This window comes from Phyllostomus discolor, chromosome 11 (assembly GCF_004126475.2).
Source record: "Phyllostomus discolor isolate MPI-MPIP mPhyDis1 chromosome 11, mPhyDis1.pri.v3, whole genome shotgun sequence".
In the NCBI taxonomy this organism is placed as follows: Eukaryota; Metazoa; Chordata; class Mammalia; order Chiroptera; family Phyllostomidae; genus Phyllostomus; species Phyllostomus discolor.
This window is the reverse complement of record NC_040913.2, coordinates 3166525-3179870: the sequence shown is the minus strand read 5'-3', so window position 1 is coordinate 3179870 and position 13346 is coordinate 3166525. Positions and strand designations below refer to the sequence as shown.

The window sequence follows — 13346 nt, the reverse complement described above, 5'->3', positions numbered from 1 at the left end:
ACAAATACTTCGATTATTGAGAAATGGTAGGAGTCAGATGAGTTTACGAGAAGAAGAAACACCAAACTAACTTTATTCTCCTACCTTAAAGGTGTAGGAGACCATGAGAATATATACTATGGACGTGGCCCGTCTGGACTTTGCCTGGGGGGCTGCCAGAGGCTCTCCTGACCCGGCTGACTGTGCTGGGTGCTACAGAGAGTCTTGCCAGGAACTGGTCAAGGTGACTCCACCAGAGCGTGAGCAGGAGGCTGCACACAGGAAGGAGAGGTCGCCGGAGGGTGCCCCAAAGTTCTGTCCACTTGAAAAATAAGTGGAACGAGCCGGAGGACTCATGCTTTTACAGTGTGAAGAGGCCCTGGGTGCTTCACCGGGTGGTCTCGAGCAAGGCACCCCTTTGAGACTCCGTGTTCTCAGCTGTCAAGTGGGAACAGTGCATCGTAACACACTCTTGGCACGCTATGTCACCAGAGCCAAGTGAGATGAGATGCGAAAATGCCACGTGAACCTTAAAGGGCAAGATCAAGGCCATTTTCCCTGTCAGAGACGGGCGACACGGAGACATCTGAGGTCCTAACAGAGTGGAAGGGTGGCCTGGTAGGTGGATGACCTTTCATGGAGTAAAATAGAAAGGCTCCACCTTTGAAAGTCAAGTCGAGGGCGTGCGGGATGGCCCAGACTTGTTTTGACGGCAGTTACTATGCGTAGCTTTGAGCCTTGTAGCAGATTTAAATTTATGTGAGTGAGCCGCGCCCTGCGGCCACCAAAGCTGGTCCCCAACTTTAGGATGCACGGATCTCTGGACTCCAGAGACTCAGCCCACTGGATCACCCGTGGGTCACCCATGTCAGGAGCAGCGGGTTCTTGTTCTAAGTGCCACCTTGGAAGGGGCACAGGGGAAGGGGTGCATTTCTAGGGAAGAGTAATCAGAATGGCCGAGCATCGGAGAGCCACAACTTCCTGTGAAGGGTGACCGAAAGAACTCATAGTTTTGGTTTGGAAATGAGGAACTTGGGAGCGATGTCACTCACAGTGTGATCAAGGGCCTGCTGGTGCCCAGGCTAACCAATCTTTGATGGGTACAGACGCTGAGAGTCAGCGTTACGAGGTCTGTCACCCTTTGGCCAGGCCGTGCTCTCCAAGGTTATGGTCAGCAGACCGGTGTCACTGAGTAGTGTAGAGCCCGTTTCGGGTGTTGTGCACAGTAGGTCCACATTACAGCATGTACATTTCAAGGTGTCTTGATCTACCATAACTCCAGGGGTACAGGATTGGTTGTCTGACAGAAAGATGATTGTCGGAATTGGCTAGTAAGAGACGCTTAACAATGAATTTTGAAAACACAGCAACACATTTCATTTAGAAAAAAGGTAAAAAGGAGTACCTGAGGCTTTCAAAAATTGCTTTCAAACCTCTTTTGTGATTCCAGCCAACACGTGACTGGCGAGACTGGTTTCTTCATAATGATTGATATTAAAACAAAGAATAAAAAACATTTTAGATATACATTCCCTCCTGTGAGCAGTGCTGCCCGTCCAGCCTAAACGGGATAATGAACAAGAAACTCAAGGTCACGGACACTCACAGTCACGGCGTTCGGCTGAAGTCCGAGTACAGGCATTTAACGTGGGGAATTGCTCTCTCAAAAGAAACTTTCTGTTTCCTTATGGGATCCGAACAACCACAGAGTTAGAAGTACTATCAGACTTCTTCATATTAACTGCCCTATGCACACTTCCAATAAAAATGTGAATTCTGTAATTCTTTTCTGTTTCTCCTTCTATTTGTTTTGATCGCATTTACTGGAATGCAATTTCGAGTCTGTTGAGTCTGAGAAGACACTTAGGCTTCTATTTTCCATAACTTTCTTTTTTTTTTTAAATTTCCTCTTTCTACCTCATCTGTGTGGGACTTCAGAAAAGGGTCATGGTCAGAAGCACACTGGAAACGCACGACAAAACACAATGAAACAGAGACAGCATTCCCCACCGGCAGTCTGGGAAACCTCGTGCTAGCCCGAGAAGGAGGAAGGAGACTTTCTGTCAAGGGTCCGATAGTCAATATTTTGGGTGCGGCCACTCGGCTGTGCTGTCGTAGCTGGCACCACGCGGGCGACTTCACGGCAACGCAACGTTCCGCACAGAGGCAGGAGCCACGGAGGGCTGGCCTCGGGCCAGAGGAGGAGCAGAAGCGAGATCTGTGTGCTGCGCTTCCCTAGGTGAAAGGGCTGGGATCGGAGGGCGAGCTGGCACCGGACCAGCTTTCTGAGTACTCTGCGGGAGACCCAGGGTCATCAGAATGAGGCAGACGGCCTCGCCGCGCCGCGGACGCGTCCTGTGTAGATGCTTCAAGCACAGGCTGTGCCGCCCTGTGAGGGCTGCCCTGCAAAGTCACCCTGCAGCGGGTGGGAGGTTCGGGATGATGACCGAAGGGGGTCCAGCTCAGGGCGCCCGTGGTTCCAGGAGGTCCACATGCAGCGTCCTTCCGCTGCAGACGGTGACTCTCCAGCCACACAAATGCGGGAGTATGAGCAACTTTTCCCTCTCTTGCCTCTGCTGGGAGGCGGCCGGGAGGTGTCCTGGGTGCCGGGAGGTCCCGGGGGTGCAACGCAGTGCAGTGCGGGAGATGCCAGGAATCTTGACGACCACGGCTCCTTGGTGATGGTGACGCCGACAGTGCCGGCCAGGAGGAATGGCTGCAAGGTGCCTGTCAGCCACGGGTCTGTGTGCTCTCCACCATGGTCATGAGGTCAGAGAGCTTTATGGAAACTATAATCTAGCTAGAAGCTTCTTCAGAAGCCACTCTCCCTCTCGTGGGAAATCTTAGGGGAGAGTCCTGGGCACGTGTGTGCCCTGCCCCGGCCTCACCTCACACGCGGCCCCTTGGCGTCCCCAGTCTCGGGCTTGACCCCATGACGTCATGCCACGGAAACACGAACCGTAACTGTGTTAGGGCCAATGCTGTCACACAGCACGTGGAGATTTTGCAGGTGATGGTGAAGAAGAAACACTTTTCGGAGAACTGGGGGCATTTGCGTGGGCCTTGCTTTTCACTTAGGTGAAGCTCGGACGTGTATGGTCTTGCAGAAAACGAGAACATCCTTAGCAGAAATGATATATTCCTCAGAGATGACGGCCAACCAGACACGGCGAAGGGGAGGTTTAGAAAGAATATTTTTCAAGGGGAACGTGGCCACACCTTCCCGCTGGAAAGGAGCCCGCACGGCCCACAGCTGCCAGCGGCGCCCACCCACAGTTGCCGGGGCATTTAGACGCCTGTTCTCCTGCATCCGAGCGAGTGGCGCTGCGGGCTGGTCCCCTGTGGTGTCCCGAGGCCCCGCCCAGGCCTCTGGCCAGGCTGGACAGGTTGTTCAGCGAGGTTTGCGGCCCAGCTTGAGGCCACGTGTCTCCCCCGAACTTTCCCTGAGATGAGAAGAAAATCCTGAATCGTCGAGAGACCACAGCTCCCTTTTGCAAGGAGAAACTCAGGTGTGCGGGCAGCCGTGACTCCCTTTTCCCCTCGCTTCCCAAACGGCACTTAATGCAGGTGAACACCAGTGAGTGTCACCCTCCTCGCCTAGACTGCTTCCGCTGCCTGGGTGGACCCACCCAGCGAACTCCTCAGACACAGTCGCACGAGGGAAAATGCCAGTCGGGCAGTGAGATTCGAGACCCCTTCCCTGCCCGACACCCGGAGGCAAACGTCCCTGAAGACATCACATCACGCGTGGACTTGAGTACAGATGGCGAGAAATGACCCTCCTCTAAAACCCCCCGTACTTTGCCGAGGAAACACGCCCAGGTCCCCGGCCAGGGCCACTCGCGGGGGCTGCAGCAGGCTTCTGAAGGTCTGGGACCGGCCAGCAGGGGCCCAGGTCCTGCCTCGGCTAACGGCGTGTGGCTGTGGGCAACTCGCTACCTTCTTGCCCTTTAATTTCCGCACCTGGCACGTGGGGTCAGGGATGGGGGCTGTGGCTGGCCCGCAGCAGGTGTGTGTGAGTGAGTGTTCGCGCCCCACAGACACCACCGAGCGAGCACGCAGAGCCCTTCCGTACCCCAGTGGCCCCAAAAGGAGAAGGAGAACAGGGTCCCAGACAGGCCACACGGGGGGGGGGGCGGCGGGGGGGGGTGGCGTTCCGCAGAAGCACGCACGTCTGGGCCTGCGCAGGTTAGAGATGAGGGTGTGTTTTCGGGTTGTTTGACGTGGGGATGTGGCTGGGGGAAGCGCTGCTTGCTTTTCCTCCAAAGAAACAAACTCCAAAGCGGGTTGAAGCTTCACATGGTATTCGGTTCTGGAGTGTCACTTTCTACTTTTGGAATGCTGGCCTACTCCTAGACTGTATTTATTTTTTGTATTTTTTATTTTTTTGCAGGAAAAGGAAGGGCTCGCCTACGGTGTGTGTCAGGGGCCGCCACAGCCGCAGCGGCTGGTCACCCCTGAGCACACGAGCGGGTGAAGGCCACACGTTGTGGAACTTCCGGCTCTGACTCCCCCGTGTACGAGGTTCCACTCGAGTGCATGCATGCATGGGTGAGGCCTACCGCTGAGCAGGGGCTGGAGGGAGGGGGCCACCCCGCCCAGCCTGCGGCGTCAACTACATGTGTCAGGCGCCGAGGGGCCGATGTACAGAGGGGCTTTTGTGAAGGTGCCTCAGGGGGCTAGCGAAGGTCACTCAAGGCCGCCTCCAGGCCGGGTTTGGAAAGGCTGGGGAGGGCTGGGAGGATCACCCCCCTCTTGGCTGTAAACAAATCACGTCATCCGTTCGGGGCGTTTCTTTCGTCACACACCGCAGCAGCCAGAGGTCCGCGTGGGCGCCGGCCGCAGGGGCCGGCTGCACGGCAGACCCTCCGGCGCGGCTGCGTTCCGTTAATGGGAACCACGTGTCACAGGCAGAGCGAGGGCTGACCCCCGCCTCGGGTGTGGTGAGCCGCTCAAGGGCTCACACCGTTCAACCCCACGTCTGTGCGGGGTCTTCGGCCCGGACAAACCGCTCGTGTTTGTGTATCTCTCTGCCTATTGTTTTTCAGCACTTTACCTCCTTAGCTTAAATCTTTGGGGTTTCTAGCTCAAACCCCAAATTGGTTTTAAGGTGGGGTCCACCAACATTCATTTGCTCCTTCCTTCTCTTTTTTTCCCTTTCCTCTTCTGGGTACTATTTTAGAGCAGAAATTCAGGCTGAGGCTATTTTTAAAGATCAGGTTACTCAGGAGTGACTTACAAGCCGTGCGGTTTCATGATTTCTCTGTGAAGGTCTGGATAAAGAACACTTTCTTTGGACGCAAAGATGTTTTCTCTGCTTCTTCAAAATACACTGAGGCTTGGCTTGTTACGTGTTGGAGGCGAAAAATGAGAAAAGAAGCGGAGAATGGCCTGAACTCTGCATTTCCTACAAGGATGGATTCAGTGAGAGAGAGAGAGCGCTTTCGGCAGGAGCCTCGGGGTGGACGGAGGCTGAGACCCGGCTCGCGCCACAGGGTACGAAAAAGACCTCGGGTGAGTGACTTCACCTGTGCGAGTTTTACTTTCTTTCTCTAGGACACAGAGAATCCCCCGGCACTGAATTCCATGGGACCGTGTGCGGCGACCCTGCCCGGGAACTGACGGCTCCGGAAGTGTCCCTGAGTGGAAATGCTGTTGGAAAGGACGAAGCAGAGGTCCCTCTGGCACAGACCCACGCTGTTCCCCGAGTTCCCCTCCTCCGCTAACATCTGTGGGGTACTCGACCCGACGGTGGCATGCATCATTGGCCACTCGACACACTTCTGAAAGGTTGCCATAAAGAATTAGGACATTTTACATCTTCATGCGAAGCCTCTGATAAACACTAAAGCAAAAAGAGATGGTCAAACAGACCTCGGCCTGGGCTTATAATGGACCCAGTTGACCGTTAACGGTTATGATGAGGTGGGATGTTCGGAGACCAGGCACAGGCGGCCACGCCCCTCATCCCTTCGCTCAGGTGAGAGTTGCGTCCGTGGATGCGCGCCCCTCCTGCTGGGGCGGCCGGGGCTGTTAGCGTGCACACCTACCTTTTTCCTTTGGAAGTTCACATCAAGTTTCATGGAGGCACACTTGTTCAACGTGTTTAGCCGCCTAAAAAGAAAGGAAAATGTGATGATTGCTACCACTAACGACCCTCCATTTGCTCTGTATTTTGCTAATGTCCCCTCGTTGCCCATGAAGCCGGAAGTGCAGAGCCAGCCTCTAGGTGCTGAGCCTGGGCTGCACTCACCGGGGGTGGGGGGGGGGGTGGGGTCGCTGCAGGGGAGTCCCTGCTCGTTCTGCGACCTCAACGCCCTGAGGATGGAGGCCCCTCCCCTGATCTCAACCCCGCCCTTTGCCTGCTCCTCCTTCCAGGTCTCTGGAGCCGGACTCCATCGCCCAGCCACACCCTCCCCAGCCGTCTGCTGTCTGTGAGTCCCACATTTGCATCAGTCCATCACCTGCCTTCTCTCTTGCTCTTGGCTGTGGGCTGCAAACGGAGAAAGAACTCACGTGACAGCACCATGCTGTACATGCTGCGGTCCCCTCAAAGTCACACTGGAGCCCTGACCCTCAGGGTGACCTGATTTGCAGGCAGAAGTGACTGCAGTCAGGTGAGGTCACAGGGTGAACCCTGACCCACCAGAACCGTCCTTACAGGAACGGACAGGGGAGAGCCCGGCCTCTCTCAGTGCACCGTGTGAGCGCACAGTGGCAAGTCACGGTGCCTTGACGAGCCGGACGCCAAGTCCTGCCGGCCCCCAGCCTTGGGTTTCCCAGCCCCCACGACGCTGAGAAAATGAATGTCTGCTGCCGATGACACCCACTCTGCGGTCTTTGGTTCGGGCAGCCCCTGCTGACTAATTCACGCACTTTGATTTTCGTCCTCAGCTGGGTTCCCAAAACTGCTGTCTGCATTCCCTTTATTTTTTCCTCCCGTTGGCACCCGACCTCAGACCATGGAAAGATGCCAGTTTCTCAACAGATGACTTAGCCACCACCCCTGATGAGAAAACTATGGCCTCATGTAAGCTATTTGACACAACTTCTCGTACTAATCCTTACCTCCATCATAAAAAAAGATGTTCCTATTCTTTTCTGAGCCGATCCTTAACCTGGTGCCTGAGTCAACAGCCGGCACCACCTGTGGTGCTCCGACACACCCCGTGTCCCCTCTCACCCCGGCCAATGCTCCTCCCCTCGGCGCCTCTCGTTACGCTCATCCCTGTCTCCAGCAATTGACTAACCAATTAGTGAGCCACCGAAATTACCCAAAGCAAAGGAACTATTGATTTTCCCTGAATCCTACCTTGCCTGTCATTCCGCCAAGCAACTCCAGGAACTGCCCTTCCCTACAAAGTCCTCCGTTGGCTGAGAATGGGCCCAGTGTTCGTGCAATCCACAGCGATCTCATTTCATGCAGTTCTCTTTGCAAATACCGTTACAACTTTGTTTTATTGGCTTGCTTTCTGAAAATCGTAGTCATTGCATGCCTATGGTTTAAAGAGTCAAACACGGCCCTTCATGTCATCTGCCGCGTGTGCCGCTCTTTGGGGGCAGCTCTTTCAACGGTTTCATTTGGTGTTTGCCTCTGACAACAGGTGTGCACTGTTACTTCTCGAGTTTTCGGTTGAAGTCATTATCTGGTCACTCTGTTCTATGAAACACGAGGTTCTACTTTTTTGTTTTTACCAGCTGTTCCCCCCTCACTTCCCACACATCACACCCTTTACCTCTTATAACCATAGTTACATCACGACTTCATAATTTGGGGATAAATCTATGTTCAGGGTTTATTATGGCCATATAAATGCTTTTCATGCATTTATCACCGTACTCTGCTTACTTTTTTTTTCACTCTCAAATTTCATTATCCCAGGAGGTAATAAACATGTACTTATTGTTTCCATAGTGTTTGATGTACTTATCCCTGAATTCAAACTCAAATTTCCCCAATTATCTAACTGTCTAAGCGTGTTAAAACATATCAGATGGTCTATTAATTTGGTTTCCTTGGAGACGTCTCTCGTACAGCCTTCTGACCTGCTCTAGCTGGGATCTGCAGGTTTTGTTTTGGTTTTAACAGGGGCTGATCGGATCTCCCAGAACTCCACTTCTCACGGGGCCGAGGCTCTTCTCCAGCATATTTCCCGGAACCCTGGGGCTGAGTCACACAAGACGCCCAGTGATTTCAGTATTCAGAATGGAGGTGGACTGATGCTCAAGCCCTTGGTTTTGAAAGAGTACCCCCTTCAGCCACAGCTGATGCTCCGTGGTCCACAGAACTTCCATTTCAGCCTCTCCAGAGAATAAACACACAGCCTTGTGCTGGAGGTGGGGGAGGAGTCACCGAACCGTAGGTTGGGGAAATAAATCTACTTTAAATACAGTCTTAAACAGCCCTCTTCCTGTTAGCCAGCCTTCAACCTCACTTCCCGTTTTTGAGCTTTTTTGGGTTCTAGAGTGCAAACGGGTCCATTTTATGACTTCCTCCACTGACCACTTGGATTTTATTTCTTGGGCTTGCTAGTTCTCCATTCCACGTTTCTGGTTTTGTGCTTTGAAACTCGGTGGCTGTGATCTCTCCATATGGCCACCTGCTTCTGTAAAGGCACGTCTCTGTAACTCAGTGGGGAATTTGGAAGCCGGCTATTTCAGGCGTCCCAGCTCCCATCTCGGACAAATGATTTTTTTTTTTTGGTGTTCTGGTTATGCATGGATCTTAAGTTTTCTACTCAATATGCCTTGGCAATGGCAGCTACCCTCAAAGGAGGTGAGACTGTGTCTTCACATCAGAAAACACTCCTCTCCCATCAAGCCCTTCCCCTGCCTCTCCCCCTGCATCCCCTCCCAGCAGCCCCCGGGGACATCCGGTCTCTGATTTCTGTCCTCTGTGGACTGGTCACCATATAAATGAGCTTGTACACTATGCTCTTTTAGTTTCTGGCTTTTTAATTTTTTTTTCACTCAACGCAATGTTTTCGAGGTTGATCCACGTTGTTGAGTACAGCAGTAATCCTCCTTTTTAATTGCCGAGTAGTGTCCCGCCGTACGAAGAGAGAGCACCGGCTTACCTGTCCTTTTGCTCACGGACGTTTTGGGCCGTCTCCAGGTTTAACCAATAATTGTTTAGTCACCAAATTCCAAAGCTTCTTTTCGGCACAGGCAGATCTGCAGCAGTGGACACTGGTTACTCCTCACCGTTCCTTGAACCTCTTGTCATCTCTGGCATTCAGGACGGTGGCACCTCCCATCTCTCTAGACACCACCTCCGTCCTATCTCCAGGCGGCACTGGCCCCTAACTTGGTTATTTTTTAGAATCCATGGGTACGCTGAAATGTCTTACGTCATCTTTGAATAAATTAGACTCTAATGATGCCCCGTCCTCTGTCTCTAGCTCAGACCGCCTCCCCCCTACCCCTGAGCTCCAGGGTTACACTGCTGGTTGCTCACTAGTCCCACTGGTGCGTGGGGTCATGCTGACCCCTCAAACTCAGCCATCAAAACTGAACTCATTCTCTCGAAAGCCTGTTTCCCCTAGTTAATGTCTCGTCTTGATGGCAAGTATAACCAAGGAGGCCACCCACATGGAAAACCAGAATCATCTTAAGGCCCTTCCTTAAGAGCTACTGAGGTCCTGTCAATCACACTTCCGAGATATTTTTGAAGCCTGGCTTCTTCTTTGGTCCTAATTCAGCCCCTCTTGTCCCACCTGGAGTCAGGCGACAGCCTCTTCATCGGTTCCCCCACCACTTGCAATGCTCCCCATCAAAACCTGTCCTATCTCTCCACTCCTTAGCATGATGCTCATTTGCTTAAAAATATCGGACGACGCCCCCTGTTTTCAGCCTTCACCACTTTGCCCACAGCCTGCACATTCGTTGGTGTCAAAAAGAACAAGCAACTGCATGAGAGGAAGGCCGTTTCATCTGAAGCCGTCCTCGGCACGCCCTTGGCCTTTGCTCCCGTAGCTGGCAGCCCACACTTTGGCTAGCTCCCCGAGTGCCGGCATCACCACCCAAGAGCCAGCTGCGGGGTGGAATAGACTGTGCATGTGTTCTCGCTGGGCAGCTCTGCCAGGGGGTTGTTTAGGGAAGGACTGCCTAGTGCTTACAAAGGTACATGCTTGTTCTTCCGAGTTTCAGCAAGGATGCTACGCCACTGAAACTTCAAAAGGGCATGGCTTGGTAACGTCCTCCACCATTAAACACACCCTCAGCCCCCGACCGAAAAATTCTACTCTTAGTTCTTTGTGCAAGATAAAATAGATCGTGCATCCTAAGACTCGCACTTGAATTTCACAGCAGTGTTGCTCATGAAACAGACAAACGGGGAAATCACCCAAATGCCCATCAACTGGCAAACGGATATGGAAGTGGTGGTGTGTCCATGCCACGAAATACTCGGTAATGTGAAGTTACTCCAACTACTGATCCGAGCAGCAGCACGGGTGAGTCTCAGAGGCATCGTGCAGAGGGAAAGAAGCCGGACGCAGGGAGCAGGCACACAGGCCACGGCTGCGTTTACACAGAACTTTGGGAAAGGCAGGACCGTGGGGCCGGAGATAGAGCAGTGGGTGCTGCAAGGCAACCGCAGAGGACTTTCTGAGGTGGCAGAAATGTTCTGTATCACGACCGTGGTCATAGTTCCCTAACTGTGCATTCGATAAAGCTCGTCCACTGGTGTCCTTGAAGTGGATGATTTCATCTGAAGGTGAATTATACTTCAATAAAGCCGAAGAAACAATAAAGCAAGTGGGCGAGATGAGTGGGAAGGAGGGTGTCAAGATCTCCAAACTCTGCTTCTCCATAAAAGCAGCAGGAATACTGGCAGATATTGTCAAAATAAGCCTTTAAAAAACTCCCCACTTTATTTTTCAATATTATTTTGTGTTAGTTCCGAGAGTCCACGCTTAGTGGTTAGACAGTCACATGCTCTATAAAGTTTCCTCCCCAACATTCCAGGCACCCACCTGGCACCCTACACAGTGACTACACCGCCACCGACCGTGTTCCCTGTGCTGTACTCGACACCCCCATGACGGTCTGTAACCACCAGCTTGTTCTCCCCAGTCCCTTCACCTCTCTCAGCCAATCCCCCAACCTCCGTCTCCTCGGGCAACCACCAGCCCCTTCCCTGTGGCTGTGAGTCCATCTCCATTTTGTTTGTGTATCTGGCTCTAGAGAGGCCACACTCCTGGCGGGGGTGCAGACGGGTGCAGCTGCTGTGGAAAACAGCAGGGTGGGTTCTCAGGAAAGTGACTGTGGATCTGCTTTATGACCTGGGGGTTCCGCTTCTGGGAATATATCCGAAGGAACCAAAAACACTAGTTCAAAAGAATATACATACCCCTATGTGCATCGCAGCGTTATGGAAGCAACCAAAGTGCCCACCGACAGGTGAGCGGATAAAAAGCTGTGGCACATACAGACCGCACAACAGAATATTACTCAGCCATAAAAATGAATGAAGTCCTACCATTTGTGACAGCATGGACAATCCAAAGGGTGTTATGCTGAGTGAGATAAGTTAGTCAGTGAAAGGCAAAGTTCCAAAATAAGCTTTTCAGGAGCTCTGAAAATCAGTGAAGGCTTGTAACAATCTAAGTACTATTGGAAAACAGTGGAACCTATGTAAGAACAGTGTGCTTTGGGGCAGCCGAACATGCCCCGTTCCCATGTTCCTTTTCCCGGAGCTGCAGGAGTTTTGAAAAACAGCAGAATCTCATGCGGAGCAGTGGTGCGACTCTGCACCCAGCAGCCCCCCCGGGGGGGGGGTGCAGAACGGGTGTGACCCCCCCAAAGCTCCGATGCTGCAGCGCCGTCACTATCTGAGCCGTCGGCAATCCCCTGAGTGCCCCTGTTCACGGGGCTTGTCCTTGTTTAACCCGATTCCGAGCTCATCACCGAGAACAGCCTCTTCCTGGGGGGGTTGCCAAAACCAATCAGTGGCAATCACTCCACATCACAGCTGCCTGAAGCGGTGGTGACGGTTGGTTGGGCCGAACAAGGTGTGAGCCACGGGAAGAAGAGGAACAGGTGTGGGAATGGGAAGTCCCCAGGGGACTTAGGTTCTGACATGTCCTGAGACATCTAGAAGGCCAAGTGCATATGAAGGACTGTGTGCAGGTCCGGGAAGGGCTTGACAAAGTCCTAATTTATCACCTCTGTCTGACCTTGGTGATCTGCACAAGCAGGACGCAAAGGCTCGGGCAGAACCACCAGCGTCCTGCTGGAGCGCGAAACCACAGCCCGATACACACAGAGCCCCGTGAGAAAGGCTGGGCAGCGCACGGCTGCAAGCCGCTTACGGAAACCTCTGTCCGGCCACTGGCTGCCCACGGGGCTAACCAAGCAGAGACAGCGGATGACTCGGACTGCAGAGAACTAGTTGTGACAAGTCACTGGACACACAGCAACAACACGAAGCCTTGGGGAGGGGGGATCTGGTTGGAGAGTCAGCACACTGTGATGTTTAAAGTGTCCAGTTTAAAAAAAAACATGTTATAAAACAACAAACAGATTCTAAAGTTTACACAGAGAGGCAGAAAGCCCAGAATGGCCAACATCGTCTTCAAGCAGAACGAAGGTGGAGGAGTTACGTCACCCAACCTCGAGGCTTACTTTACAGCTACAGCGATGGAGACGGAGTCCTAGTGACGAAAGACCAGGTAGACAGATCAATGGAACGAAGCAGAGAGGCCGGAAATAGACCCAGACAACTAGAGCCAGCTGAGCTGTGACAAAGGGACACAGTGGAGAGCAGACGGGCTTGCAAGAAACGGGGTCAAGACGACTGAACATCTCCCTGTGCCCCCTCCCCCCCCGTCCATCCAGACGGAAACTCTGCCGCTCACTGACGTGAACCACAAACGGATCGCAAACCTGGCTGTGGACAGAAAGAACGAAACTCGCAGAGGATAACATGAGAGAAAACCTAGACAACCTTCGTTTTGGTTGTGACTGTGTAGATACAACACCAAAGGCACACTCTCTAAAAATAATTGATAAACTGGACTTTATGAAAATTAAGCCTTCTCTTCTGTGCAAGACATTGTCAAGGGTATGAAGAGATAACCTACGGACTTGGAAAAATATATTTGCCAAAAACCTACCTGATAAAGAACTGTAAAATACACAAATAACTCTTAAAACTGAATAAGGAACTACGTGACTCAATTAAAAAACAGGCAAAAGATCTGAACAGACCCCCTCACCAAAGAAGAGGTGCAGATGGTAAATAAACGTGTGGAAAGATCGTATGGCATTAGAGAATTGCAAATTAAAGACAACGAGATACAGCCCTGGCTGGTGTGGCTCAGTGGATTGAGCTCGGGCTGCGAACCAAAGGGTCACTGGTTCGA

The 13346-nt window shown here is 52.5% G+C and overlaps 1 protein-coding gene across 6 annotated transcripts in view; it reads right to left on the bottom strand.

Moving 5' to 3' along the window:
• STARD13 (StAR related lipid transfer domain containing 13) overlaps positions 1-13346 on the bottom strand; it is a 225446-nt gene that overhangs the window by 23651 nt on the left and 188449 nt on the right. For all 6 annotated transcript variants that reach the window (XM_036011194.1, XM_036011195.1, XM_036011197.1 and 3 more), the window contains exon 4: positions 6030-6093. In XM_036011194.1, coding sequence (XP_035867087.1) covers positions 6030-6062 — 33 coding nt within the window. In that variant the 5' untranslated portion in view covers positions 6063-6093. The remainder of the gene's footprint in view (positions 1-6029; positions 6094-13346) is intronic.